The sequence below is a fragment of the Glycine soja genome, chromosome 1 (assembly GCF_004193775.1).
Source record: "Glycine soja cultivar W05 chromosome 1, ASM419377v2, whole genome shotgun sequence".
In the NCBI taxonomy this organism is placed as follows: Eukaryota; Viridiplantae; Streptophyta; class Magnoliopsida; order Fabales; family Fabaceae; genus Glycine; species Glycine soja.
Window position 1 is genome coordinate 2,399,394 of NC_041002.1, and position 25,432 is coordinate 2,424,825.

At 32.4% G+C, this 25,432-nt stretch overlaps 1 protein-coding gene across 6 annotated transcripts; it reads left to right on the forward strand.

The window, feature by feature from the left end:
* Positions 1 to 1,532: 1,532 nt before the first annotated feature.
* On the forward strand, positions 1,533 to 23,042 carry LOC114409341 (kinesin-like protein KIN-14B). Of its 6 annotated transcripts, none has more exons than XM_028372771.1 (23): positions 1,533 to 1,841; positions 4,603 to 4,726; positions 6,658 to 6,744; positions 6,972 to 7,142; positions 7,268 to 7,374; positions 7,746 to 7,877; positions 7,996 to 8,174; positions 8,673 to 8,834; positions 9,809 to 9,900; positions 10,884 to 11,035; positions 11,463 to 11,636; positions 12,352 to 12,498; positions 13,222 to 13,410; positions 14,276 to 14,347; positions 15,167 to 15,222; positions 15,531 to 15,756; positions 17,056 to 17,247; positions 17,360 to 17,551; positions 18,983 to 19,333; positions 20,513 to 20,611; positions 21,528 to 21,671; positions 21,757 to 21,915; positions 22,390 to 23,042. In XM_028372771.1, exons 1-23 carry the CDS (start codon positions 1,659 to 1,661, stop codon positions 22,843 to 22,845), a joined length of 3,846 nt encoding a protein of 1,281 aa, XP_028228572.1. In that variant the 5' UTR covers positions 1,533 to 1,658; the 3' UTR covers positions 22,846 to 23,042. The 6 variants fall into 6 exon arrangements, with proteins under 6 accessions (XP_028228572.1, XP_028228578.1, XP_028228595.1 ...); XM_028372777.1 differs by having other exon boundaries at positions 1,534 to 1,841; positions 21,528 to 21,668; XM_028372783.1 differs by having other exon boundaries at positions 1,706 to 1,841; positions 4,603 to 4,721.
* The last annotated feature ends 2,390 nt before the right edge of the window (positions 23,043 to 25,432 follow it).

Consider the following 25,432-nt stretch of genomic DNA (forward strand, 5'->3'; position numbering starts at 1 on the left):
TTAATTGTTTAAAAGGAAGTTCATGTGAAATTTAATTTTCAAATCGTTATCAAAGAATACTCATGTAGTTTTTTTTATACCTAAGTATCAAAGATATGTATCAATATATATATGAATTATATAATATAACTTCCTAAGTAATTTATAATTGCAGTAAAAAAAAAGTAATTTATTATTTTTTGTAATGAGATTAACGTAATTATTCTTTTGATGATAAACAATGTTTAACTAGTTAGTCATAAATATATCGAAAAAAAAAACTAGTTAGTCTTATTCTCAAATATTACTAATTTGCTATGATAGACTTTTGTTACGATGCATTTATAGTGAATACTATGGCAAATTTTCATTGAGGCTGTAAAATTTTATGGCGATAAAACGAATAGTGAGCGTAAAACACAGGCCATGTCGGGATGAAGGTAGGATATGATATTATTATGGGATGTATTTTTGGCAAAGTTAAGTTAGCTGGCTTTGTCTCATTACAGTGTTGCACATCGATCAACCCAATATAATAATCACGGCACATCTGATAATTCGTTAAAGGCTTTCTTCTTAGAACTCGTAAACAAGTCTTAAAAAGAAGGGAATGTGGGATAACAAATGATAAAGAAAAATGAAACACATTGTAATGTTAAGAAATTAAATTTGCACATTTACAATTTGTGTCTCGTAATTTGAGCTAACTTGGAAAAACATAACGTGCTTTTTATTACCATATATTTCTTCCATTTCTTTATATCCGTGATTTATGGTTATATAGTGCATTATTAAAAAAAAATGGTAAATCTTTGTTAGTAATATATTTTTTTATTGTAGCTAGAACCTAACAAGTCCAATCCACGGAGCGTGGAGAAATTTGGAGGGGATTTTTTTTTACATACAGTGTATTTTGAGAAAATAAAAAATATTATTATGTATAGCTTATTTGAATTGTGAATTATCAATTCATAAAACTCATATGATCGTCAATTCGCATGAAATATATGAATTTTAATTCGTATCAAATAAATCACTTTCACATTATTAACTCAATGTTTTAACCAACTATAAACTAACAAGTTAATTATGTTAAAAAATAACTAATATCAATATATATAACATTAAAATTTCTAATATATATTTAATATACATAAATTTACATAATAATTTATACAGATTGATAATTCGTAAGATTCATATAAATTGATGATCATTGACAATTCATATACATCATCCCATTGATAATTTTTAACAATCCATAAATTCAATACTGGTTGATAATCTATATAAATTATACATAAGAGTATTTTTAGTTTTCTCATGCTTGCAGGAAGAAAATTTCCAACTTAATATTTGCTGGGCCGAAAGAGCCCAATAACAGTGTCAACTCAAAACACAATTTTTACTTAAAACGACGCGGTATGCTGGCGCCAAAAAACCGAACAAACAGCCCGCTTCCTCACTATGTTATTATTACAGGCACAACCAGTACCGTACTGTAATGATGTGATAGAAACCAAAAAGCTGTTTTCTTTTCCATTTTTTTAAAATTTTTTTTAAAAATTCTTATTAATTATATTAATATTAATATTAATATTAATTATTCCGTTGCATTCTTCCGTTTTGATTTCGAAGGAGAGGGAGTGGAAATCTGAGAGGGTTTCGCGGCAACGGCAATGGCGGAGCAGGGAAACCGTTGGAGCTGGGACGTCGCCGGCTTCGAGCCGTGGAAGTCGCCTTCGCCGGAGCAAAACGATCAGAAACCTACTGTGCCGTTGGCGAGGAGAAACTCCACCTCCTCCTTGGTTCCTCCGCATTCCGTGGCTTCCAAAGTTGAGGGATTAAGAGAAAAGGTTAAGGTAATGCGTTTTTATTTCCACGTGTATCGCGTTCTTCTTCTTTCGAATTCGCTAGCTGAAACTGAAATTTTGGTTTTGAGCTATTTCGGTGAGAGTGCTTATAGTGGTTTCTGCTTCCGCTTCAGTTTTATATGCTTCGTTTTGGATTATTTTTTTTTGGCGAATTTCAGTGACTGTTAGTGGCGAGGATTTGACTGTGAATTAGATTTTGGAACCCGAAGAGAATTTAACTTGCAGTTGAGGAAATTGTCTGCTAAGGTGGAGGCGTTGAACAATTTTTTGTTCCTTCATGTTTCAGAAAATAAAAACAAAACAAAAAAAAATGCTGTGTTCACGAAAGAAAGAAGAATTACCTGCATAATGACTTTTCATTTTCCAAAATTTGTCTCTGTGTAAGAGAGCCAGGTGTACTTTTTTTTATTGTTGCCTTAACGGTTTCCTCATCCAGCTGAAAGCTGTTAGTGTTGTGTTGGGCAACAATAAAGAGTATACAGAGGGGAATGTGAGTTAAGAAGGGATTCACTGTCCTTGTAGAAACTGGCGAATCAGAGTGTTTAGAACATAGTCCTAGATGGTAGTTTCTCACAGCGGTTGCTTGAATACTATAACAATCGGGTTTAATCAGCATTAACTAAGATTCCAGATTTGAAAATGCCAATTGCTTAATTAAGATTCCCGATTTGAAGACTCCAGGTACAGTCAGCATTAGTTAAGATAGAGTATACAGAGAGGAATGTGAGGAAAGAAGGGGTTCACTGTCCTTATTGAAATGGCGTACAGAGTGTTGAGAACATAGTCATAGCTGGTAAATTCTCACAGCAGTTGGTTGAGAATATATAAATTAGGTTCATTTAGCATTAATTAAAATTCCAGATTTGAAAATGCCAATTGTTTTCATTTTGTGCTAGGTTTATTGCATGGTTTTGAACTAAGGTGCAAGCTTGGCTTCTATGTGCCTTATGTCTTCAAAATCTGCATTGGATTTCTAACAGTCAGGAGGTTAAAATATCTTCTCAATCAGTGGCGGACCCAGACATTTGAAAATACTAACTATTTAAGTTTTTATTGAAAAAAATTACTTGTGGTTTTGAACTAAGGTGCATGCTTGGCTTCTATGTGCCTTATGCCTTCGAAATCTGCATTGAATTTCTTAGAGTCAGGAGGTTAAAATATCTTCTCAATCAGTGGCGACATTTGAAAATACTAAGTATTTAAGTTTTTATTGGAAACAATTACTTGTCTAATATAAATGTAAGTGATAGACAATGTAAAAAAATATGTTCATAAAATTAGTTTCAAGCTAGTCGGTGCATTTTTAAGCAAGGCAAAAGCAAACTTTAGAGTATTTTCAAATAGTAAAAAGAGATGTTGTTTATCCAAAAGTATATATACATAACTTTTTCCTACTTATATCTAGTAGTGCCCAAATTTACCCTGCTTCTAGTATAAATTATTTTTGAACACTTCATATCCTTGCATGTTTTGTTGGGATTTTTTTGGAAAAATAATTGGTATTTTTTTATTAGCTCTTTTAGGAAATTGTTAAAAAAATGTTTATTTTCTAAACATGCGTGCATATATATATATATATATATATATATATATATATATATATATATATATATATATATCAGTAACATTTTTCCTAAGAACAATGCTGTGAACACTCTTTATTTGAATTAGGCACAATTTGTTTATTTGTTACTATGAACATAAGACTAAACCAAATTGTTAGATTGATGTTTTTTTGTTCCCTTAACAATTGTAGAAAAATGAGTAATTATTTCTCTCATTAGCTAGCAATAGCATGCCATCAGAGTCTATGGATTACTTTTGTAACTTTTAGCCATACAATTTGCTAACTAATAAGTGGTAATCAGAGCAATTTAGAATACATAGTCGGAGCAGTCATGTTGATCTGTTTGATTGATTGAAGTTTTGGCATTTCTCCTTTCTGCAAACACCAGTGTGGGCATAAATTCTCTATGATTCTTGAGTGAACTTTACTTAACTGGGATATTTCAACTTGTCATAATTTTGGTGCATTAGTACTTGGTGGTTCTGTTATGAAGAAGGAAAAAATGAGTGTGGTCTTTCAGTTTCAAAATTATGAATTTAGATGGTAGGCATGTTGGGAGAGGCTGTTAGACTAATATCAAGAACCCTGGAAGGTAACATATAGGATCAAACTCACAGCTAATTTTGGGGATTTGAAGATTTTATGTGCAAACAGAGAAAAAGGATTATTGTTATGTAAAACAGAGTATAAGTTATCCTCTTCTGAAAAAGTTTCATTAAAAAGGTCTAGTTTTGGATTACATAATTTTATGTATAGAATTTAAGAGAAATTTATTTATGCACATATATGGTGTCAAACAAATATAAGCAAAGATGATTCTTACACAATCCATGATTATAGTATATTAAACATGGTTGGAGAGGGTAAATTCTTATTATTTTTTAAAATACTTTTAGTAGTATTGGATTGATGAGGAGTTGGAGCCACTTGTGGTAGCCTGGTAGGTATTAGATTCAGAACTCCATGCTGCCATGTACCAAAGAAAAGGATGATTAGAAGATGTGTTTTTCTAGAGTATCTTTTATACTATATAAAGCTATTTTACATTCTTACAAGTTCAAGCTAGTCAAGTTGGTTGGAATTTATGTTTTTTATGTGGTGTGGTGTCCTAGCTGATTTTTGTGGATCATGCAAATTTTTTTTTAGACCTGTGTTAACAATTACATCAGGTAATTTGCACAGCTTGCTAGAAACGACTACCTGCAGTTAAGACAAGAAGCAAGTGAACTTCAAGAATATTCAAATGCAAAACTTGACCGAGTTACACGATATCTTGGTGTTCTTGCTGAGAAAACCCACAAGTTAGGTAACACTAATTTGTCTTGACTTGTGGTTCTTTAGATATGCAACTAGTTTTGGTATTTGTCTTTTTTACTGTTTATTATTTTGGTTTATTGGGTCACTTGAGACTATGTTTGGATAAAAACTTAAATAAGCGATTATTTAAGCAGAGTTCATTTAAATAAGCTCTACTGTATATAATGTATAAGAACTGGAACCAAAACTGTTAGCTAGATAGTATTATTTGTTATAGCTTTGCTGCTGATGAGATCAGCATGACAATGTGATATTAATAGTGTTAACAGTTTGGCAAGTATACCAAATGTCCAAGTAATAAAAACTCAGAAGTCCGAGTGTCAATTTCTACAGAGACTTTGTTTTGTACTTGCGTTAGATAATTTTCAATTTATAAGAGGAAAAGATAAGATAAAAGATGAGTTAAAAGAAACACTAACTAAAATAATAGATATTAAATAGAAGACAAAAGATAATAATAGGAAATTCAATGAGATGAGAATGTTAGGACCTAGCATGCCTTGTTTGCCTAAGATGTATTCATTGAGATTTTTCTTTATCAATTAGGTGAATTTTTCTTACCTACATCTATTAGAATACTTGCCCCTGATGTCTTATAATGACAAACCTATTTTACCTATCTATCTCCCAAATGTCTTTGCAAAGATTCACTAGATGCATGAAGTTCTAATTTTAGATGTTTGCTTTGATGCATGGGCATAATGCAATCACTCTATGTCTAACAATGATTTTATTAAGATACCTCTTCCTTTTAATTCTATTAGAAATTACCCTCTGTTGAGCGATTAATTTCTAAAACTGATGCATGCAAGACCTTCCTTGTATTTCTATTAAGCATTATCCTCTGTCGAATACCTAATCCCCAAAGATGATGTAAGGATGAATGATGCATGAAATTAAAAGTAACAAATGATAATAGGAAAAAAAATACGTGTTTGCATTGATAAATATGAAGTGTACAATACATCTTTTGATTTTTTAGGTCTGTCAGACTATAACTAAGGGTTTAGTGAAAATGAGTTTAGGAACTGATGGAAGAGAAGGGATGAAAAAAGGGAATAGAAAATGATGAGAGAAGAAAGAATTTCCTAAGGGAGAGTTCTCAGGCTTTAGGTGTGTATTAGAGTGTTATGAGACTCGGTGTGTCTTTTCTCCTTGGCTTGACTTCCTTCTTATAGTTGCTAGAGTGAACTTGAGCCTGATGCCAAAAATCTTCCTTATTCATATTTTTTATATTTTCTACATCTTTTTGGCTTTTAACCCCTCCTTTTCATATCTGCAAGCCATAAATAAGAAAAATATCAAATTCCTAACATTTAAGCCAAAAATAACTGCTAAATAAATATTTTTAAAGATATTTTCATTATATTTTTATTATAAAAAACAACTCATATTTAGCAGTTATCAAATAACATAAGCCTATGTACACAAATCTGTATATGAAATTTTGAATTCCTCAGAATAACAAGACAATTTGGAAAATGCAGGTAACATAGGCATTCGGGAGGCCCAGACTATTCCCTCCTTTCCACTCTCATCTTCTTGCCTTCTTTCTCTCTCTGCTTCCCTTTTTTCTCCCTTAACTAATTGAATTTTCTGAGATGTTTTAGAGGAGCAGAAAATTAAATGAAAAAAAAACTTCTTTCTGAAATGTTCAAATCATACCAAACATGGCTTGTATTAGTTTTATCTGAGATGTGTTTAGTTTCATGTAGACATGAGACATTTATAAATCTGATGTTCTGAGCAACAATGATAAATGTATTGAATGTATATCCAGATGCATTAATTTCTTGAAGTACTTGCAGTTATGTGAAATTTGAATATACCTACACCAACATATCTTTTCTTGTTAAGCCATTATGCTGATGGTTTTCTATTTTTAAATTTTGAATTTTGTGCTGCATCTGTGAATGCCAGATCAAGTTGCCCTTGAAACTGAGGCAAGAATGTCTTCTGTGATCAATGAGAAGAAGAAATTGTTCAATGACTTATTGACATCTAAAGGTGATTGCTATATGTAGTTCCTTTACTATTGTTAGCTTCTTTTATTTACATTTTTTTCATCCCTCAATGGTACTGTTTGTATAATATGTAATATAACATAATATACGTTAACTGGAACTTAAGCTTGTTAACTACATGGCCTGTCTATCCTTAAGCATATTCAAATGCATGTTTTGCTGAGCTGGAAAGATCTATCTAGCTGTTAGATATGGTTCTATTATTTGCAGGAAACATAAAGGTATTCTGCCGTACTAGGCCATTATTTGAAGATGAAGGTCCCTCAATTGTTGAATTCCCAGATGATTATACCATCCGTGTAAATACCGGAGATGAATCCTTGTCTAACTCCAAGAAAGAATTTGAATTTGACAGAGTTTATGGACCTCATGTTGGACAGGGTAAAATGGCTCCATTTTATGTTACTATTTTTGGAGGGAGCAACTGGGGAGGGGGTTCCAACTTCAAACCCTGCTAATGGTCTGATTTGCTCTTTAATATCTTACCTCTTATTTTATGTTTGCAGCTGACTTGTTCAGTGATGTTCAGCCAATGGTGCAATCAGCTTTGGATGGATATAATATTTCCTTATTTGCATATGGACAAACACATTCTGGAAAGACACACACTATGGTTGTTCTTTCTGTCTTTCACTGTGTGTGTGCTGATTGTTATCCCACTCTTTCAAAATAAATAGATATTTGAATGAGGCTCTAGAATTTAGTGTTGATTTGAAATTGAAATGCCTATCCTGTGGATGTGAACTTTATTATTTATACATTTTCTTTAACTTCTTGAGTCTGTAATGCCTGATAATCAGCTTTGGATGGATATAATATTTCCTTATTTGCATATGAACAAACACATTCTGGAAAGACACGCACTATGGTTGTTCTTTCTGTCTTTCACTGTGTGCATATTTCCTTATTTATACATTTTCTTTAACTTCTTGAGTCTGTAATGCCTGATAATTTGCATCTGCAATGTTCATTCATTGTTCTCAGGAAGGATCAAGCTATGATAGGGGTTTATATGCTCGTTGTTTTGAGGAGCTGTTTGATTTGTCCAACTCGGACACAACTGCTACTTCTCAATATACATTCTGCATTACTGTTTTTGAGCTGTATAATGAACAGGTCTCCTTTTCTTTTCACTTACTTTGTGATCCTTTCTGGTGGGTCTATAATTTGCTTCCTGGTTTGGGTTGACTTAAGATAATAAAGGTTTTCATTGTCTTTTTTTATGTGCTTACAGATAAGGGATCTGCTTTTGGAGTCAGGGAAAAGCTTGCCTAAACTGTGTTTTGGATCACCTGAATACTTCATAGAACTAATGCAGGAAAAAGTTGATAACCCTCTGGACTTTTCTAGGGTTTTGAAAGCTGCATTTCAGAGTCGAGGAAATAATCCATTAAAGATTAATGTTTCTCATTTGTATGATCTCTGCCTATATTATGCATGGTTATATTGGGAATTGGCTTTATGTTTGATGTTTGATGTTGCATGATAGATTTCTATTGATAGCATACATTCTGCAATGGAGCTGGTGATGTCAATGCTCAGATCAGAGTTTGCGTTATAGGATACAATATAATATAATATGCTAAAGATTTTTTTTTCAACTATTATTTTTGCTTTTACATATAGTATTTTTTATATTAAAAAGTAACAAAAGGAAGCAGAAAATATTGAGGACTGAAAAATGAAAGAAAAAAAAGGGCTTATTAAGCAGCAATACCCATTAGTTTGATTATGTCTTTATGTTTTTTCAAATTTATCACCGCCATGATAATGTTGTGTCAGAAAGATTATCATGGTTGTTACTGTTGATATTTGTGCTCATCTATTTTGTGTGAGTAGATGTTTTCTGCACAATGCACATCATACACTAATTCAGATAAGTGAATTTTGTTTCATGCCTTGTATTGTCAGGGTTGTTACAATACACATATTTTATAACAATTTGGTCACCGGTGAAAACTCATATAGCAAGCTCTCTTTGGTTGATTTGGCTGGAAGTGAATGTTTGATAACAGAAGATGATAGTGGTGAGCGTGTCACAGATATGCTTCATGTTATGAAGACACTTTCAGCGTATGTTTATTTTATTATTTTTTTTTTATTCTTTATATTTTTCTTCACTGTCAACTTTATGTTTTATTAGATTATAGTCATCAGGTATTCTTTGTCCACCCATGTGAGTTAATATCAAATGTCAATGCTCTTTCAGTATTCTCTCTGTTCTCGATTTTTGGTGGTTTGTCAGTTTTCATTCCCAGGTGTAAATGGTACTAATTTAGGCAACTGATTTCTTGTTATCTCTGATTTGCTCCGGGAACACAGATGTAGATAGTTGGGCCTCCTATGGCTAGTTGGGACTGGCTGTTGGGCAACACTTGTAAATAATGCATTTAATTTATATTCTTGTCACCTGATTTTTTGTTATCTCCTTATAAATAACAAATTGACTTTGCTTGATTTATAATTCATCATGTTCAAAAATCACAATCTAGATCCATAAAATTGCTGATCACAAATCTGAGGCTAGGGTCTTCGATTTATCCGGCTCTCTAGGAGGGTTAGAGTGCAATGAACATAAAAGAAATAAAATATTACATGACTATGGTGTGATCCCTACATTGTTGTTAAATGGTGGCACCATGACGTATTTTTTGCCAAACGCCATAGGCCGCAATGGTGTGTTTATATGGCGGAATTATGGCCTTCTGCCATATTTCGACATCCATCATTGAGAACAATGGATCCCAAAAAGCAGATGACTGAGCCTAAAACCCCTTAGATTGAGAATTATACAGTGTCATACCTGTACTAGGTATCTAGACCTGTTTGGCATACTATTTTGAATCACAAATTAGTTAGTACTGGTTTAAATCCACAAAATTGTAATATTATCTGATCTGATTTCTCCTTGCTAAATTCACGAACTATGAACTTCCTTTTTTCTTTCATATTGAAGTTTTTAACCAATTGAGTGTGAGGAATGAGGACCATTTATTTGTTGGAATTTTCTGTCTTACTTCTTGCTGCATTTGAAAATGTCTTTACAGGTTGGGAGATGTTTTATCTTCTTTGACATCAAAAAAGGATGCTATTCCTTATGAAAACTCGATGCTAACAAAACTATTTGCAGATTCACTTGGTATTATTTTTATTCCATCTTTTTTTTATTATAAGCTTATGGTCACATCTGTTTGTAAAAAATGACAAGAGAAAATTGTAAGTGTCTCTTAAAATGCTAGCATGTTTTTGCATGTTTGGTGTGACTTTTGCATGCTATTATATTATCTAATTAATATTTAGATACTCTGCCTAGTTTTTGCTGTAGTTCCTCATTTTCTAATTGGATTGTTGTTACAATTAATCCAAACCTGCTCAACATCAAGTGGCATCTGTCTTGTTTTGATTCCATTTCATTGTCTGTTAGTTTTCTAGTTTATTTTGGAAGAGTATTGAAGCATACATACATTTTCAGTTAGCATTTTTTGTTATCTGTTTGTCAGTTATGAATTAGGTAAACTTAAAACTTTAGCCCCTACAGTATCCATCCATTTTCAATTTAATACATAACATTATTATTTTTATTTTTCCTCACTTATAAACATTTTTAAAATAGTCCCTTCCGCCATTTTCCATTATAACAACATCAATTTGGTCCCTACTGGACGTATCAACCTTAAAAAAAAGAAGCATCTAAATGTGTACCTGCTGAACGTAACAGCACATACTCAGAAGAGTTGAGAGTATCTGCAGGAGCTCCTACTAGAATGACGGAGCATCTGTGGAGGTTGTTTTACAGAATAAAAAAAGCACATAAAGAAACATCTATTTGATAAAGAAACACTCAGCTAAGAAACTGTGTTATAATAGTGTGGGTTATTTTGAAAACACTTGGAATTTTAAGGCTGAGGACGATTTGAAAAGAAAAAACTAAGGGGATGAAAGTGAAAGGAAACTATAGGGACCAAAATTTAATTTAACCTTTGAATTTTTATTTAACAAAGGATTACTTCTTATCGACTCAATGTAATTTTTTATATATATGACTAGGAATTCAATTATTTCTGCTTGGTCTCATTAGATATATGATAACATTTTTATTGTAATTTTTCTTTGATGTTTTAGGTGGAAGTTCAAAAACCCTGATGATTGTAAATGTGTGTCCAAATTCTTCAAATTTATCTGAGACATTACTGTCCCTCAATTTCTCTGCCAGAGCTCGAAATTCTGTATTAAGCCTCGGAAACCGAGATACAATTAAGAAGTGGAGAGATGTTGTAAGTTCTTCCATAACCCCATTACCCCTTTGCAAAAGATAGTCTTCTACTTTTGATTTGCTTTTCATTTTCAACCGTATTTTATGGGAAACAGTTAAAAATATTACTCATGCATATTATGTATATGGATATAATGTTGATTTTGCATTGAACCACTCCTTTTACTCAATTCAAATTTCAAACAGTGTTTTCAAGTTTAATACAAAGTTACTTGGATATGTAAGATTGATTCTTTTGCAGTGTAACTGAGAAATTGCTTGGATTTTGTTATATTTTTTCTTATATAATCTCTCTGTGTTCATAGGAAGTTCAATTTTACTCAGTTTTCTATCTCTTTCTTAAAAAAAATGGTGGTAATTTTGACTCACTTAAAAGATTACAAATTTACTATATATATTCCAGATTTAAGTTGTGATGGTTTTTATAGGCAAATGATGCACGTAAGGAGTTATATGAGAAGGAAAAAGAAATCCAATATCTGAAACAAGACGGTCTGAGACTTAAGCAAGCACTTAAAGATGCAAATGATCAGTGTGCTCTACTCTTCAATGAAGTACAGAAGGCATGGAAAGTTTCTTCTGCACTGCAGACAGATTTAAAGGTTTGGCTGTTTATTGTGTTGGGCTTAATTTTACTGTCATATGTAGTGACATGTTACTAAGTGGTTTGACAATTCTGTTTATCTACATGACATGCTTTAATAGTGTTAATTCATAAGGTAGTTCTCTGATCTTTTCTTGCAGTGAGCAGAAGGATAAAGTTTATACAGCATTTAAGTAATTTTCTTTAGTGGTTAAATTCAATCTAATGTTCTATAATGTCTGTTCTAGCATTTTCTGATATCAAATTTTAGCTTGGATTTGAGGCAAATGTTCAGTCAAATGATCCAGTTGTCTGCATGGATCTGATAGAAATCAAACTGCAGCTAATCAGCAATGTTTTTCTCCTCTCATCAGTGTGCAGGAATATCAAATATGCTATATTTTCTTGCTATTGTCCCCGTGTTCCTACATTGTGAAGAGTGAAGTTTTTGTGTCAAGTGATGTTCCTTTAAATTTTAGAGATACATACTATTTGACTGCTTATTATCTCAATTTGATGCTGTTCTTTCACTTTTTTCCTATTCTGTCTCTTGTTTGAAAGAGTTGATGTCATATGTGCCTTTGTTTGGAGAGATGTAAACATGTTGTACAAGATGATGAAGATATGTCTGATGTCCACCTTTTCTGAACATTCACACTGTGCTACAACACTTGATTGTTAGCTTTGAACAGAAGGCTTGCCAGTGAGCTACATCATTGCTTTATTTTCTGCAGTCAGAGCATATTTTGCTGGCCGATAATTATAAGGTAGAGAAAGAACAAAATGCTCAGCTTAGAAATCAAGTTGCTCATATGTTACAGTTAGAACAAGAGCAAAATTTGCTGATACAACAGCGTGATTCAACCATCCAAAGTTTGCAGGTTAATATTTTGTAGTTTACATATAGTGTTTAATGGGTAATTTGTGACTGTTTTATCTTGTTCATTTTCTTTAATAATTTTGTTGGAGATAGGAATATTTTATGAGATGAGAGCTTCTTTAATGTTTATTTTTTCAAATAGCCAAGATACTTGGTATAGCTAGGTTCCATGCATCTTAGGAATTAGTGGTATTTTAATTGTTCTCTTGTAAATTGTTTTAGCATTAATTATTTTTGTAATACCCTTGAATAAAAAGAAAGCCCATTCTGCTTGGTGGAAAAAGCACTCAAGCACATTCAGAAAATTTTCCTTTCTCATTTTCTCACAAATTTATGTTGTGCTGCTGTTTCCTGATAGCAATTTAAGTTGTTAAAAATATAATGCTTTGTGTGTAATGTTCTAAATAATGACATAGCAGGATCATCCTTAGTATGCAATTCAGCAAAGCCATAACTAATCATCTTGCCATATTACATGTTTCCAGTTAGTACATATAGTGGTTGCTACTTGCTAATGCTAAGTCTGTCATATTGCTGGTGGTAGCACTACAACTACAAGTGTGCCATCCATCTATCACGTGCCCTAGTCTGAGGCATGGCACTGCAGACCATGGCATGCCACCTTAGCTTTGCTTTATAGCAACTGTGATCTTAGATGCATGTGACCAACTTTGTTTGTGCTTGCTTGATAATGTATGTAATGTCTTTTTATCCTCTGATACAGGCTAAAATTGGAAGCCTTGAAATACAACTCAATGAAGCCCTTAAGTCCAGCAACACTGGGTCAAATGTTGGCCCAGAAACTCTGTCTGGAACTCTATCTAATCCCAGGACAACGGGGGATGGCACGGATTCGTCTGCAGTAACCAAGAAACTGGAAGAGGAACTCAAGAAACGCGATGCTCTGATTGAGGTCTAATACTTGTCAATTTTCTGTCTGATTTTAGTATTCTTCCAATTGTTGTTTCCTATTGGATTGTGGTTATTGATTTTCACTTCTTTATGCAATGTTCTGGTTAATTTTTTCGTAGTCATTTATTTAATTGAGGAAAGATTTAGCAAACCAATGGCCCTTTGGTCAAGTGAGAGCGACTCCTTATTCTTGGGTTGCTCATGTTGAAATCCTTGCCAACCATCTTAATATATGTGGTGAAAAAGGGGAAATTCTATAACTATATTGGGAAAAATCCAAGTCCCACATTGGCTAGAGATAAGATAAAGATAGAATATATAAGTGGGGGATAATCCTCATCGCATGAGCTAGCTTTTGGGGTTGAATTAGACTCAAACCCTCATTCTAAGATAGTATCAGAGCCTACCTTAGACCCATTAAATGGGCCACCTACCATGTCATCCACACACCAAGCCCAAAAGTGTTGGGCGTGAGGTGGTAAACCCAAACCCCACATATAGGCTAGAGATAAGGCAAAGAGAGAATATATAAGTGGGGGACAACCCTCACACCACGAGCTAGCTTTTAGGGTTGAGTTAGACCTAAACCCACATTCTAAGAAATTGCAACAAAGATATCTCAATGTACAATTTTTTTTTTTTTTTTTTTTATGGTTACATGAATTCTGGTTTGCTTGTCTTGTGAACCTTCTAGATTGTAAAAGATTGAATAAGTAATCCCTGAATATGGTTCCTGTGTATCAAAATGTGCCATGCCATAAGTTCTGAATATTTATTTTGTTGAGTTCTTCAAATGTGTTGAATTATTGCATGCTTACATTAGTTTCATTTTATCCTGGTGAGGAACTCAATTCAATGTTTTGCAGAGGTTGCATGTAGAAAATGAGAAATTATTTGATAAATTGACTGAGAAAGCATCTCTGGCTGGATCACCTCAGGTAGGCAAATTTTATTTTTTACTGGAGTTACTGTTCCCAAGTTATCATTCATTATGTGTCTGTAATGGTGGGGGTCCATTTACATCAAGAATAAGTTTTTAACTCACTCCAGTTCTTAACTATTTATAAATATTAGAGTTTTATCAATCAATCACTGAACTATGTTCAGAAGGTAGATCAGGCTTATAAATTTTCATGGAGTTTTAAAATTAATTGGTACTTCATTCAACTACTTTACATTAAATATTATATACCTTTCGAAATGTATGTAAATGTCAAATATTAAATTAAATATCTATGTATTGGTGGGCTCCATATACTCTAATAGTTGAGTCTTGTACACTTATGTTGTTGAGTAGCTTTATATAGGTTACTAATTTCACTAATTCAACTGTTGAATATTGTCATATCGTGATAATGATAATGATCATGCATACCAAATTTAAGATAAATTGGACATCCATATCTGTGTCTGTGTGATTCCTAAATCATAATTCTTTTGCATTGTTTTGATGGATTGTGTACGCATTAAAAGAACTGTGCAACAAAGTAGTTGGAAATATAACTTTTATTGCAAAGAATTTTTTACTTAATAAAGTAAACTAGCTTCTGTCTGTGTGGCTCTAACCACAGGAATTCTTAAATATTGTTTCATCATATATACTTTCTTTTCTTCAATCAGGCTATCAGCAATATATGATAAAATATAGAAGGGATAGATGGAAGAATCTAAAGTACTTTGACTATTATTTGTATTGCATGCTTCTAGGCTGTCAAAGTGGTGTTTCTGCTGTTTTAAGATTTTCAATTTATTTTCAGCTGTCAAGTCCATTATCTGGGGGAGCAGTTAATGTTCAGCCTCAAAATAGGGGAAGGTATAATTTTACTGTATGTCCTATGTTTTGCAGTTTGTAAGTGTAAATGAGTAACTAACTCTATTTAGTTTTTTAACTGTAGTCAGTTGACAGTTAGCTTTAGTTAGTCTTCAGTTACAACTGAATCTCAGCAGTATAAATATTGTTCTTGTAAGAGATCTCAGTAGCCTTTGTAATATTTTCTAAGGTCAATATACAAATCTCTTTTCTCCTCTCTAGAGTTTCTACATGGTATCTAGAGCTCTCTGCAGTTATATTTTGTTTTTAAGCATATGGATATTGGCTTTATTCTCGTTATATTCAAACAGGAATGGCACCAGCACCACTGCAAGAGCTCGTTCTCTGGATGTTCTTCCTTCTTCTTTGATGACAGATAAGAATGATGGCACTGTTGCTTTAGTTAAGTCTGATTCCGAGAAAGTTAAGATTACCCCTGCTGGTGAATATCTTACTGCTGCCCTGAATGACTTTAATCCTGATCAATATGAAGGACTCGCTGCCATTTCTGATGGTGCGAACAAGCTTTTGATGCTGGTATGGGTCTTGAGTGTTTTGGGTTCAGTTTAATAAACATAGATAAATTGTAGTTTATGTGCAACATTGTTCTTTTGATTTTTATATCAAGTCTTTCGGGTTGTTTTTCCTTGTTCAAATTACGAATTCCGCATTGGTTGCCTCAGTGTGGGCCTTAGACAATGTTTGCTCTTTATTCAGTTTGAAAATGTATAGAAGCTTGATTCGTTATAGTTTTCTGATGGTTATCAGTCAATTTGTGGCAACATATTACTAAAGAGAGAGGAAAAGTGTATCTTGTGGGACATTAAATATCATCCTAGAAAAGAAAATAAATGAAAACTGCGAGATAAAGTTGCTGAAAAATGCTAAAAAGCTCTTCAATTTCTTTGCATATCGGTAGTACAAATTCCTTTGAACCAACCATGTGCAGATCATGAAAGACAGGCCATAAACACAACTTTATCCCATATCAAATGTAAGAGCTTAGACAACAACAATCTAGTATTTTCTCACTAAGTGAGGTTTGTACCTGGAATCAAACAATGCCATAAAGTTTTTCTGTAAATCATGTCTATACACAAACTATTGACCTCTAAATCCCTTTTAATTGTTTCACCTACAAAAATGTAAGAGCATAGACACCCTTAAAAAAAATATATGTTTGATGTTGATTAGTGATAGGAACTTGCTAAAGAGAAATCTGAAATTGTATTTGTATTTCTGAAATAAGGCACCAGTACAAGAGAAAATAAGAGGCAAACCCCCTTTTAAGTCAGTGTTTACTCTAGACTCCAATGACAGCAATATCATACTCCCCCCCCCCCCCCCCCCACCCCCTCCTATATAACAGACTCGGTAACATACTTTCTCTCCCTGTAACTCTCTAAGTGGGCCCTGGATATTTGAGCCAGCAGATATAAACCTTAAGAGGCTTACCCATAGAGGTCTGGAACTTATCAATTGGTCGGCATCTTTATGAAGTCCCTAGACCAAATCAAATACGGCATGAAGCCATTTCAGGAAGTTAGATATAAAACCATTCATTAGCCTTCTCCTGATTGCTAAGCTTTTGAAATAGTTGGTTCATGACATGGTATCAGAGGTCAAACCTCATGGCCAAGTGGTCTAGGGTTTGTTCCTTTGTGCCCCTATTCTTGATAAATAACTTGAATTTCAGCATAAGGTAAGGTGTGCTTGTGTGTATCCATGCTTCAATCCCAGGAGGCTCTTGCATGACAGACAATGTTAAATACAAGCCACCCTAATAGCTTCTGTTTGCAGGATAGATTTTACAGTCATTGTTCATAATGGTCGCAGGTTCTGGCTGCTGTCATCAAAGCCGGTGCCTCCAGAGAACATGAAATACTTGCTGAAATTAGAGATGCTGTTTTCTCATTTATTCGTAAAATGGAACCAAGGCGAGTAATGGATACCATGCTTGTTTCCCGTGTTAGAATCTTGTATATAAGATCTTTGCTTGCTAGATCCACAGAGTTGCAATCCATTAAGGTAGAGTATCTTTCTTTCTTTTTCCTGTGTTAGGGTGCATATAGTGTTGTTCTATTGAATATGGCGGGCATACCCTTTCTAATTTAGTAAGTCTTGCACATTGGATTGGAAGGTATTGCCAGTTGAGTGCTTTCTTGAAAAGGCCAACGCTGGACCCAGTAGAAGTTCTAGCCGAGCAAGCAGTCCTGGAAGATCTTCTATGCAATATGTTGATGAGCAGATCCAGGGATTTAAAGTGAGTCTAAAGCCAGAAAAGAAATCCAAATTTTCATCTGTTGTGTTGAAGATACGCGGGATTGATGAGGTAATAATATTATCCTTTAATATTGTTGGAATAACCGGGAATTTAGAAGGGGGGAGGGGTTGAATAGATTCTTTCGAAAACCTTACCGCTTAATTTCTTAATTCAATTAAATTAAAATCAATACTCTTTTACAAATCAAGGTTTTCTCAAAAGACTTGTTGAAGAAAGATCAACAACACAAAAAATCAATATATTCAAAAACCTTAGAAAACAGAGTTTTATGGCCCTTTCACATCAATTCCGTTACCAAGATTGATCAACAAAACAAAGGTTTAGAGAAAGAGAATCACACTCAGAATTTATATTGGTTCAATCCTCAAGAGGACCTAAATCCAATTGTTCTAAGACCCCTTAAAACTTCCAAATAAAAAACCAAGTACAAACACTATGTACATGTAATTTCCTAAAAATTCTACTCTTCTCTTGAACCCTACAAGAGAAGGATCAGGAGTTGATTGAAACCCTATTAACTCACACAAACCCTTGATAACTCTAATCAAGGTCAGAATCTATAAAGAATTTGAAATTAGATTGAATACACCTTGATGTGTAAATCACAACATCTTCAAACTCTTCCTTTGATTATCAAATCATGATGAAGAATGAATGAATCTTGATCAATACGAATCTCTTGTTGAAATGTAGATTGGTTCCCTTAGATGGCTCTCAGAAAGTGTTTTTCAGAAGATAAGATCAAATCAAGAGTCACTAATGAGAAAGAACAAATGAGGGTATTTATAATTTTAACAAATAAATCTGATTTAGTCGATTATCAAATGTGGTAATCGATTAATTTGTTCAAATCCCTCTTGTTCTTTATTTCCAAAAAACGTTTTAATCGATTACAGTTTGTGGTAATCGATTATCTCGTTTTACAGAGAGCTCTTAAAGTTTCCACACGCAATCTAATCGATTACTAAATGTGGTAATCGATTATCTCGAGCCACAAAGATTTCCTTTTGCTGAAACTGGCTTAGGTAATCAATTACTGAAGTTGTAATCAATTAATTCGACGATTCTTGCCAAATTTCAAGAGAAGTGAGTTTTGTTACTTGTTCTAACACTTTGTAATTGATTTCTACTAAGCATGGATAAGAGAACTAAGTCTAAAATACTCAGCATGCCTAGTCTAAAAACATCCAATACAAATGTCAACTTGTTTGACATTGTAAAATTATTAAATCCAAAAGATCCTTAGACTAGTCTTCAAGTTTTTAATCTCTTTGATTCAACAAATAGTTTTGGTTAGATGTGGAAGAAAACTATTGAGCAGGATTTTGTTTCTCATGTCTTTCTTTTGAATTTTGAAAATCATTAAAAATCCGGTATTTCCTAGTGATCCTTTCTTACTATCATCTTTGTACCTATTTGCGGGATGGATTATGTATGCGTGTGTCACCTTGTTTTTTTAATTTTAAATAAATTTTGTAGGAAACCTGGAGACAGCAAGTAACTGGGGGAAAGCTTAGGGAAATTAGTGAGGAAGCAAAAAATTTTGCAATTGGAAACAAGGCTCTTGCTGCACTATTTGTACATACCCCAGCAGGAGAGCTGCAGCGCCAAATTAGATCCTGGCTTGCAGAGAAGTTTGATTTTCTATCTGTTATGGGAAATGATGCACCAGGGGGGACAACTGGTCAGTTGGAGCTTATTTCAACTGCAATTATGGATGGTTGGATGGCTGGACTTGGCAGTGCTCTGCCTCCCCAAACTGATGCCCTTGGCCAACTTTTATTTGAATATTCAAAACGTGTCTATACTTCTCAACTGCAGCACTTAAAGGTACACTTCATCTTAAATCTGTCTGTCTTGAATGATTATTCAAAATGAATGCTATTCAATGTTCTTGATTACTGGAAGAAACCATGTTCAACTTGGGACTGTGTTGAGAGAGATGGTGCTCTTACTAGTTATGCTCATTGTGTTTGATGCATTCATGAATATGCTAGACTTTGCCCACTTACATTGGCACCAATATTGGATAATGTGCTTTTCTTAACTTTGTTTTCATATTTAGCTAATGTTTACTCCAAAGGAGTGTTTTTATTGGATGCACAAAGAGATTGTCAATTGGGAAGCTTTAGTTAGATGAAGTATTTTCTTCTAGGCAGTTATTTTCTTTAACTATCTCATCTCAGACTTAACTTTCCATCTAAACTTGGTGCTAGCTAAAAAAACTACTGCACAAAATTTTGCAATAATGCTATTAAGGTATCCTACATTGGCTAGAAATATTGCGAAAGTACTCCTTATAAGACCTTTTTTTTATTTTAACAAACTCCTTATAAGGCTTGAGCAATCCTCTTACCTTGAGCTAGCCTTTGGTGTTGTGTTGGACTCAGTTCATTACTTCATTTCCAATAACGATGATATCAAACCCTATCCTATATTGATGTTAGGCCACCCACAATGCTTAGTCTTATAGAAACTTAATGTCTCAAATGTCCATTCCTTGCTGTGATTGGGTTGTGTTAAGATATCCCACATCAGCTAGGAATATAACCAAAATACTCCTTACATTTTCAAATCTTCTATTCAAATCACCTAATTGCTTTGCTACATTTGTGAGTTGTTCATTACCATCTATGGCTAGTTACAAATCATCTAATTGCTTTCCTTACATTTTCAAATCTTCTATTCAGCTAGGATTTTTGTAGCACGGGTTAGGTAGCAGGGTGCTGTGGTGCTGGCTTTGTTCCTACTAATAATCATAGGAACCAGCTGGCCCCTAAAATATTGTAACTTCAGTACCACTAGTACTCATTATTAATATATCATATCTATGTTTGCTGAGCAAAAAAAAAAATCTATGGCTAGTTACATTTGTCTGGTTTACTTGATTGCATTTAGTGGTTTGGATGCATATCATAAACCAAAAAAATGAGGGAAATGCCATGTTTAATTGATTTTCACGTGTTAAATTATGTGTTGATCCTTGTTTTCCTAACATTGGCTTATCAGGATATTGTTGGTACCTTGGCAACAGAAGAAGCTGAAGATGCAGCACAAGTTGCGAAGTTGCGTTCAGCTCTAGAATCTGTTGATCACAAAAGAAGAAAGGTACTTTTTGTTTGACTTTAGATGGATCAAAGGATTTCTGAGTTGCCTGTGGTAATCCACAACATGATTAATTATATGAACTGATATTTGGAAACTAGGAAAGTAGTGAAACTAGGAAATTAGGAAAATGATACGAAGTCAAAACCTAATTATATATACAGCTCCTAAACAGAAGATGTTTTTTTACCTAAATTGGGGATACTTTCCCACATATCTTAAGCATGCATGTAATAGTGTGAACTATAAACTTGTATTTGCATATGTCTAGAGTTCTGTCATGAGTTGATGGTTTTGTCATTGCACTAGTTTATACAGAGATTGCATAGGAAATTTTAAGATAACATTATAACATGTTATTGTTATGCATCTTTTTTATTTTTTTGAAATATTTTCACATGATACTTAGAAATTGCTTTGATAAGAGGAAGTTAAAGTACCATACAAATATTGTAAAATCTCTTTTTATAATTTTGTTGATTCTACTTCTGTTTGCCCAGTCTTATTCAGCACTTCTAGAGAGCCATCTTTGTCTAATTAGGAAGATGTAAATGGAACATGTACTCCTTCTCATTTGTTGTATATACTAATACTATAGACAACACCAGTTATGACCTGCTGAACTCAAAAGGAACTAAAGTCAGCTAAGTAGTCTTGGGCTTCAATTTATTAAAATTGATTACTATAGTTCATACTGAGCAACAAAATAGGCAACTAAAGGAGGGATAATTTTCCAGTAACATACAATGTTAAATGAATGTTCTGGCAATTTGTCAGACTTGTACCTTTGCAATGTTAGTGGTAGATTGAGTTTTGAATAGCAATTAAAGAAGGAAGCAGATGGTTTATTTTCATAGTATAAGTGAATGTCTATTTATCATGTCCTGAGTCCTGACATTGACTTTCTAATTATTTTCAGATTTTACAACAAATGAGAAGTGATGTAGCTTTGCTGACATTGGAAAATGGTAGTTCGCCTGTTCAAAATCCTTCTACTGCTGCTGAGGATGCACGATTAGCATCTCTCATTTCACTTGATAGAATATTGAAGCAAGTCAAGGAGGTTTCTTTTTTCTTATTGAAATATGTTTTTTGAAACTTCAGTGTTCTATAGGAAATACTCAATAATTAAGATATAATTTGAACAGGATATAACTCGACTTTCTACTGTGAACACCATCCAGAAAAGTAAGAAAGGAACAGTGCTCGGTTCTCTTGATAAACTAACAGAACAAATGCCTTCACTTCTTGAAATTGATCATCCATGTGCTCAGAGGTACATTGCAGATGCCCGCAGAAAAGTTGAGGTAAGCAAATTATTGCTCTGTATGGCTAGATTGTATCCTGAGTTATGAAGGAATCTGAATATGCTTTGAACTTTGTTGGCATACTCTGTTAACTACAATTCACTTCAATTGCTCTGGGGAAAAAAACATGTCTTTCATATTAAACATTACCATTTATTTACTCTGTTGTATTTTAAAAAAAAACATCTATGCTGTCCAAAATTTATCTGTTCTTTTCCCTGTATTTGACTATTTCCTTTACTTTTTAAAATTATTGTTAACTAAATTTTTTGCTCAGCCAACTGGGATTATAACCCGTGTAAATACTTAATAAATGTTGTACCCAAAAGGGAAAGAAAAGAAAGAAAACTAAGGGAATGAACGGATGAAAACAATTTGAAATGCTCCTGTCTCAGCATTTCTGGCATCTGAATCTGTGTCTGAGCCTGACCTTAATTGAGTTTTGGGATTCCTAATCCCTCTTTTATGATGCAGTCAATTCCTGAAGAAGATGACCGCATTCAAAATCTATCACATTCTCGCAAGCCATCAACGGATACAGGCTCTGGATCTGGAACTGATGTGGCACAGTGGAACGTCCTTCAATTCAATACGGGTAATACCTCACCATTTATAATTAAATGTGGAGCAAACTCAAATTCAGAACTAATCATTAAAGCCGAGGCTCGAGTTAAGGAACCTAAAGGCGGCGAGATTGTGAGGGTTGCCCCAAGGCCGTCCATTTTGGAAAATATGAGCTTGGAGGAAATGAAGCAAGTATTTGCTGAACTACCTGAGGCTCTAAGCTTGCTTGCCCTGGCAAGGACTGCAGATGGAACTCGAGCACGGTATTCTAGATTATATAGGACCTTGGCTATGAAGGTTCCGTCACTTAAAGATATGGTCAGTGAGCTTGAAAAAGGGGGTGCACTAAAAGATGTGAGAACATGACCTTTTAAATCGAAAGATGTTTATGAAATTTTTACACTATGCCTTGAGTAGCTTGCATGTGCATTATTTACGATTGTTATTCTGTGTGCTCGTTATTGTATTTAGTTGTAATTATCTCGGTATTTTGTTTTTTTGTATTGCAGTTTTGTTTATCAGTAATCAATCCAAAGAATTTGAGTCCAAAGGCTTATTTTTTACTTGATGTTCATTTGATAATTGAAGTTAGTTTAAAACTCGCTTCCTCCGGCTTTTATAATCCTCAACCTCATTATCCTTCGTGCGTGGCTCTTGCAAGCCACGATCTCAGAAACACACTATCAAACAAAAACTCGTGTACACAACACATTTCTGCTAACCGTAACAAGACCACACCATGCCTTACTTAATTGCCATGCCATGTTACCCGAACAACTATTATCCGACTGTATAATATATTTACAAATTCACACTAAAAGGTCAAATGTTAGATATGGATCACCATATGCTATTACTTAATTTTTGTTGAAAAATTTGATTGTCCACTATTAATAGTCTCTTAAAGTGATTATGTATTTTTTATTCATATGATTTAAATTCGATACCTTATTTAAAAATTCTAAGTCTATGATTATTATAATTGAAATATTTATTTTTCTTACAATGATGAGAGGAATAGTTTTTACATAAATATAATATGATTATGTTCATCAAATCATTTTAGCTAACTTTTAATATTTTTTACTAGCTTCTAATATTTTAAGATATAGTATAAGATTAATATTAGAATTTATAATATGAAAAAAATGTAATAAAAATAATTTATCTATGAAAATTATAAGAATTTAGAATTAATTAAAAAATTATAATTATAACATCTCAATATATTTTATAAATAAGTTCATATATAAATATTTTATAAATAAGTTTATTTTTATCATTTTACATTTTTTTAACTACTTTTAACTACCCGTTAAATTTTTAGTTTCCAACTAGTTTTGCGAAACATAGTACTTACAAAAACAATTAATTCAAAACTCAAAATACATTAAAATAATAATAAAATTATGTTAAATTCAAGCTAAATTTGTTATAATATTATCATGAACTTTCATTAACTGTGTCTATGTACTTTACCTTGCAAACATGCACGGTGATTAATGTAAACATTACTATTCGAGTTCTATATATAAGAAATACATGAGGACATTTTTTGCACCAAAATATAAAAGAATATATAATTACTTTCAAATGCATTATTTTTTTTTTGGTTTTTCTAACTTGTGCAATATTAATAAGAGTAATTAATTACTAAATTTTACCTAATTTAGATTAATAGTTATTTCTAATTATTCTTTCAAATTAATTATTATTATTATTGTTTGGATTAATAGATTCACTTTCAATCAAAATAATAAATATCTTTCTCTCATTTATTAAATAGATTCATTTTCTATAATATTTTTTTTCTAAAAGAATATTTTCTCTCTTTAGAAATAGGAAACAAAATAATATAGAAGTTGGGCAACAACAATTACATCATATCATGATGGATTCATATAGGGGCTCTTCACTTTGAACTCTATTCCCTTTAAAAGAACAAGCTTATAATGTTTTTAAAAATTTTACTTTCTAAAAGTTTCAAGAGGAGTTTCACATAGCAGCTCAGCACAATATAAGTGAATTACTTATACATAATTAGAAATAATTAAACATAATTTAAAATTTCAGTTCTGTTATACATGATTATCATAAATACACATTGAATTTAATTAATGAATTAAATGATTATTAAAGCACGAATTAAAAGTAATAAATAATTTATTTATAACAGTCATGCATTAAATATATTTTTTAAATATTTTGTTGTTCATAATCAAAATTATGGTTAGGTCCTTTAATTTTCTTGAAAAACTTTATATAATAAAAGATTAGTTTAATGTCATTTTTTTGTTCATGATTGTTTTGTTTGATACATAAAGATAATGATGATATTTAGCCGTGATTATGTTAGATTAATTAATTCAAAATTTAAAAGTTGACGGAACATTAACATTTTAAACAGAAAAATGAAAAATTTTGATTAAAATAAAACTTTTAAAAATATAAAAGATTAAAATAAAACTTTTAAAATTTAATGTATCAAAACAAAATAACCTTAAAATATAATGAACCAAAAGTATTATTAAACCTAAAAGATATAATAAAAGATTTAAATTTTGTGACTGCTTTTTTATACATAATTATTATAAATACACTTTAAATTTTAATTTACAAATTAAATGATGATTAAATCACAAATTAAAAGTAATAAATGATTTATTTATAATAGTCAAATATTAAATATATTTTCTAAATATTTTGTTGTTCACACTCAAAAATTACAATTGTGTCCTTTGCCTTTTTGAAAAAAAAAACTTAAATTTATGTTTATTACTTTATACTCTTTTATCCCTAACTATAAGATATACTAATTTATGTTTATTAAAAAAGTTAATTAACTTATTTATAGCATTAAATTTATAATATTTTTTCAAATTCATCCTTAACTTTAATAGAAAGGTATTTATTTTCTTCCCTCTTCATAAGAGAAAAAAAAAAGATGATTCAT